This window comes from Meleagris gallopavo, chromosome 11 (assembly GCF_905368555.1).
Source record: "Meleagris gallopavo chromosome 11, MGAL_WU_HG_1.1, whole genome shotgun sequence".
NCBI classification, from domain to species: Eukaryota; Metazoa; Chordata; class Aves; order Galliformes; family Phasianidae; genus Meleagris; species Meleagris gallopavo.
The window spans coordinates 15,930,604-15,936,603 of record NC_139414.1 but is presented as its reverse complement, the minus strand read 5'-3'; the positions used below and the strand labels follow the sequence as shown (position 1 = coordinate 15,936,603).

General features: G+C 42.1%; 1 protein-coding gene across 12 annotated transcripts in view; it reads left to right on the top strand.

Annotated features, from left to right (window-relative positions):
* The first annotated feature begins 3,489 nt into the window (after positions 1 to 3,489).
* Positions 3,490 to 6,000, top strand: part of ATP11B (ATPase phospholipid transporting 11B (putative)) — a 103,086-nt gene continuing 100,575 nt past the window's right edge. For 3 of the 12 annotated variants that reach the window (XR_014885382.1, XR_014885381.1, XM_085232539.1), the window contains exon 1: positions 3,491 to 3,635. Coding sequence is in view for 9 of the 12 variants with exons in the window: in XM_085232539.1 (XP_085088665.1) it covers positions 3,564 to 3,635 (72 nt within the window). In the remaining 3 variants the exon portion in view is untranslated. Of the gene's footprint in view, positions 3,636 to 6,000 lie in introns of all 12 variants that reach the window. The other 9 variants (XM_085232545.1, XM_085232544.1, XM_085232543.1 and 6 more) reach the window with 6 other exon arrangements.

Here is a 6,000-nt window from a genome sequence, read left to right as displayed (position 1 = left end):
AAATAATCACTTTCTCTTGCACAGTGGGGTAGGGAAAGCCAGTCCTGCCAGACAACCAGAGTATAATTTCCTCAGCATGTCATAGTGGAAAAAATTGGCATAACCAAGGGGTCTCTTTCATCTCTGCTCAGTTCTGAACAGTACAGAGGAGAGGGAAAATCATAAATACATGTATCTATATGGACAGATATTTGTGCTTCCTAGACTGATTGTGTGAGATCTGGAGGACTTTTGCACAGATACAGAGTGACTTAGAAATGAGGATTATATTCCTTCTGTTGATTGGACCTGTTGTTTAAAAATAGTGATATATATCTGTTATGGATGCCTGCTAGAGTTCTTACTGCTGTGTGGTGTTTTCTGTTTCAGCTTTCTCTTCCGTTTTGGCAGTCTGTTGTGTACGTGAGCTCTACGGGAATGCAGAAAAGCCACCTGAGGGAGAAAATTGCTAATCACTAAAAATTACTAATCATTCTTTCACGCTAAACAAATCTCACTAAGAGGTTTTTAGTTACACAGAGGTGGATTTTTTTCGTTCCCCTTTTCCCTTTTTCCTCCAGCAGATGATACAGAGGTGTAAAACGGGGGATATCACATCCTACTATGCATTAGCTGTGGCATTTTCGCATGATAAGATCTAGGTATGAGTCCAAAATAAAAGCACAATAACCTGAGAAATCTTCTAATGCTCACCACTAGCACTTTGCAACCAAAGCAGCAGGAAAAGGAATTAAGTCAGTCTCGGAATCATCTTTCCGAGGTTATTTGTATTCCAATAATGGTGAGGTCCCCTTGCTGAGACTGTAACCCCTGTGTGTTTGCACCCCTAAAAGAGCTTAAAATCTAAACAGATGAGGCAGAAGATTGGAAGAAAAAAATAGTTTGATGTGCAATTCTTACACTGTGGGAATAAGTGCTGGTCTCAGGGTTGCTTCAGACCTCTCTAGAGAAGGTAGACAAGGTAGATGCTAAACCTACTTCTCAGTTCCCCATCCTGACAAGAGGAGTCTTCTGCCTCCCACTACCACTTCCTTGCTCTTAGGAAGACCTTTGGTGGAAGATCTCCAGGATCACAAAGCTTTTTTTGAAGTCATCCAAGCATGGCTGAGGTTGGAAATAATCTTGTCCAATTGCCCTGTTCAGGCAAGGCCACCTAGAACCAGCTGCCCAGGACCATGTCCATGTCCCAGGACTCATTTGTCTTTGCCAGTAGGACTCAGAACACTTCACTGGCTGAAGTTTCTTTAGATCTAGCATAAGACAGCTGGCAGCAGAAGGATGTGGGTCAGGTGAAAAGCTTGGGTGCTCGTTTCTGACTCCTTACACACACAGGTTTCCCACTCCCGTAGCAATGTGCAGTGGCTTCTCTTATGTAGTGGGTCTGGCTGAGTGAGCTACTTAGAAATTGTTGACAGCTGCCAGCAGCATTTCCTGGGGAATTTCCAGAAAATATGCATTCCTGGGCTTGTCACTGGATAACTGTCTGAAACCAAATAATCAGAGTATTCACCATAAAGGAAAAAAATCCTTGTCTATATTTAAATATGCTGCTGATGTATATTTAAAAAGTAAAGCAGAATTGTATGCTTTTGCTTGCTTATTCCATTTTGGACGTCAGAGCACTATTAAACTTCTTCAGCTGATGAGAAAGATGAGGCAGGTTTTGTTTTCATTCCTTTAGCCCCTTTGGAAAGCGCTTCAAGCTCTGGATTTCCTGAGTGCTGTGGGGCAGCCAGGATTTCCTCAGGATCAGCCATTCCACCACAGCCTGCAGGTGCAATCCTGTGGCCATGCAGCATTCCTGTTTCTCACCTGAGCAGAAAGAAAAGCCAAGGCACCAAAGCACCTTGTTTTCAATCCATCATCAGCAATTTCATCTTGTTATGCTCTACCACTTCAGAGGGGCTGTTTAACTAATTTTGACATATTTCTCGCAGTTTGATTCTTTGGACCAAATTTAGGGCTTCTGTAAGTCACATGGTTCCAGGTTCAAAAACTTGAAATAGTTTCGTTTTTTTTTTTTTTTTGTCCTCCCTTGCTCCCCTTGTTGGTTTTCTTTTTTCCCATATTCTTGAACAAAGTAGACATCATCCCAATTGTGCCAAACAGGTGCAATATGTTTTCTATCACTGCTGTAAATAGCCCGAATTTCACCTTTTTATGCCAGCTCTGACTATTCAGTTTGCAAAACACAAGGCCCTCTCCATAGTGTTTTTACTTTATAAAGAAATAATGGAAAACCAGTAACTGTTCTTAAAGAAAGGATGTCATGAAGCATGAGCAGTGCCTGGCTACAGGTCTGCTCCTAATCTCTTCCCTGGACGGAACAAAGTAGAACAGTGCTCTCAAAATACTTCTATTTAATAACCAGATCCAGACTAGCTGCTGCTTTGCTGCAGTGGGGAGCAGTGATATTTGAATGCTGTACTGAGCTTTAGGATTAACACCTCATGGGAAGCATCTGCGAGGAGCCAGCACTGTCGGCTCCACAGCCGTCCTGGGACCTGCAGCCCCTATGGGGTCCGTGGAGCGGGTGGTGCCATCCATGTTCCTGCAGATTGCCTTGGTTTATGGCTTCTAAATCTCTAAGTATTTTGCCTTGGAATATTTATCTCTGCAGAAGGCACACTGGAATTTTCTGAAGTGTTGCATAATGTGATGTTTTGACACAATGATATTTTTAAGTTCACCTAATTCACTGAATTCCACCCTAGTTAGTAGTTTCAGTACCTCAGAAATACCACTTCTTGGCCAGTTTTACCATTCCTCAGAAAGACTTATTTCTCCTTTGCTTCTTTTTCCAGGCATCAAAATGGGCTCCATGGAACATCCTTTGCATGGGAGGCGGCCAGTGATGACAGCAAGCTTTATCCATCACAAAGCTGAAGAAAAGGATCAAGGCGATCCTTCTCTCTGCACTGAAGAGTGAGAGAAACCTTTGATAAAACCCAAACAGGGAGATCTCCACCACTTCCTTCTGCCATATGTTGAACTCTGCATCCCTCAGTACCACGGGGATGGTACTATGCACCCCACAGACCCAAGGAAGAGCAGTGGTGTGACTGGAGAGGAGGAGCAACATCTTTTGTTACAAGGTGGTTGATAAAATTAATTGTACAGCTACAAGAATACTTTTATGTCGTGATTACCAGAGCCACCCAGGAGTCTGTAAATGAGAACTAAAGAGCATGATGAGAAAACCCAACTACATTTGACCTGGCATTGAACCACCACATGCACCAGTCTTGTACAGTTCTAAGGTGGAAGAGTCTGGCATCATTTGCCATGAAGCTTTATAAATGTCTCAGGCATCCTTGAGGTAAGAGCACACTGAGTTAGTATACAAATATACCTATGTCTCAATAAAACAGACATTCAAGTGGCTTTTGAGTCAAAGCTAAAGGGCAGTTATCTCTGATTGGTAACAGTTGTGTTTTTTGGGCTTTTTTTTTTGCAGAATTCTGGGAATTCAAAAGCCCAGACAGCAAGAAAGTCTGAATTAAACAAAAGGAGAATTAAAGGAGATCCACAATAGTCAGTAACTGCTGTAAAGATTCTGTTTTATGGTCAAGTTCTGCAACTACTATCATCATCCAGCTACGGACATCAGTAGGAGACTGCAGTATTGCAATCAGGTGGGTTAGTACTAATTACAAGGTGCTTATTCAGTCTAAGGAAAATACACTGCAGATTAGTCACTGGCACCCAAAATGGCATAATTAATTGGAGCAATTTATTAAGACAAATAGAGGGTCACAGCTAAGCATGGTGCTTAGAGTTAATTTACAGTTAACAAGGGTGCTCATTTAGCCTGCTAACAGAATGCATCTATGTTGAGAAAGGATTTCATCATGCTTTCAAGAAGAGCAGATGCTGGGTCTTCTCTAGTGCTCTCATGCTACGTAACCTCACTGGTGTAAATGTGTTTGCAGTATGGAAGGACTCATTCCTTTGCCCAGGTAAGATTAAAATGGTCTTTCTCAACTAAATTTTTCTTCAGCTGACTGTCTAATAATCAAAGTGCAGTGAAAACATACTCTAATTCTTTTTGTCTTGCATTTGGTGAATCTTCTATATGCCTATAATCAATGCTGATCCTCAACTAGTTTGTAAGATATTTGTCATGAGATCATATGTTGTTTATGTACAGTCCCAATACAATCCAAAAGTGCAAATCCAAGCCAAAATATTTTCTCAGGAAGTTGTGCTGATTGAAGTTGAAGTGTTGGTGCAGCTGCAGGTTCCTCCTTGCTGCATACTACCTGCAACTTGGGTGGAGAACACCTTCAGCTGAGCCTTTTAATTGCTCCATGAAGAATGATACGGGGGCGGCCCCTGGTCTCTTCTCATAGAGGCTTCCCATGCAGCCCTTCGTTACCAAAACCTCACCACATAAACCCAGTGCAACAGGTACACTTCTGTTTTGTGAGTGGGGGGGGAAGAGATATCATGAAACCTTATAGACATCTGCTCTGTATTTCTGATCAACCGTGTTTATTGCCTACTCTCTGTAAACTCATTTTATCTACTGCTCTTTCCTATTAGATGTTCATACTAGCAGGGATTGCACTGAGCTGAGATCTCATCACAATGTTCTAGTTTTTTCATATCGCTGGTCACTCTGCCCTAACCCTAGATGTATGCACTGAATAACCACATTGTTCATTTATAATGTCCTTGGCTTTTCTATAGCCTTGTCCCTGTGATATTACTTGTGGACACAGTGGGCTGGATTGAAGACAGTGAACTTAAAAGTAGTGATGTATGCAGCTATGTAACTGTGAGAAGAAATGTATTGATTCCACATACTTCCTTTTCTAACCTGCTGTAAGGTGTTTCATCATGTGGGACGTCATGGAGATCTTATATTTGTTACTTAACATACATTGAAAGGTCTGACTTCTCTTTCTTGCTGGCTTTCTGAATGGAAAAAGCTGTTGTTAACATGTCTTGCGTGTCAGAGATCAGGCTGTTCATGACAGCTTATGAAGCTTTGAACATATATAGTAATAGAGAGGAATAGCAAACTGTTATATTAATGTAGCTGAAGCACAAAAAGCGAAACTATTGACCTTGCCAGCTCTGCATTTGGGGCAAATGTTACTGCGGTGAATGGAGTAACTTTAACTAGCCTTACAGTGAAGTTGTTTTTTAATTTTTTTTCACATGTTTTGATCTGATAGATTAATATGAATGCCTAAGAAGGGCTGGGCGTAATTCTAAAGATAGCTACAATTTTGCAGATGTCAGGAATTGTTTTTTGGTGAAAACTTTGCTTTTGGATAAAGAGGCTAGTACTGAAATAGAAGCCAGAATGATTTTCATTGGTTTACAATCGCCAAAAAGCCTGTTACTTAATTTCATTTTCTGAAATGATGCCCTTTTAAACCAGCCAAACAAAAAGCTTTTACTGTCCCTTACGCCTGGTATGGCATCGCTGTTCAGTGTATGGAACAAGTAGGTATGGAATAGGTGCACAGCCTGCACACGTTTAACACGTGGCAACTCTTGACCTCCTTGAGACAAAAGATTCTGTGTGTTTTAGTGGCTGCTTCCTGAAATATAAAAAAGATACTGCAAAAACATATACAAGAGATCAATGTGTCATGAGGTTCAGATAAACTGCAGGGAGAGTCACGGTGCTCAGCTGGTTTCTATTCATTTTCCTCTCAGCCTGATTAAAAAAAAAAAAAGTCATCCTGGCAGGACACTGGGTGGAAGACAAGGTACAGCAGCAGCTGTTGCCCAGATTTGGGCATGCTAGATGCCTGTCCAAGGCCCTCATTTCATGGAAGTGTGCCTTGCATTGCCCAGTGCCATTGAAAAAAGCTGCCCTTCTTACCAAGGCCAGCCCTCGAGTGGGAGCACAGTGCTGTTCCCCAGCCCCTCACTGAGCCTCCCAAAGCTGCTGCCCTTCACCCTGCTGGTGCTTCCTCAGGCCCCATGGCACGGGAGCGTGCTGGGGAAGCCCGTGCCATGGCCATTAGTACTGCACTGACA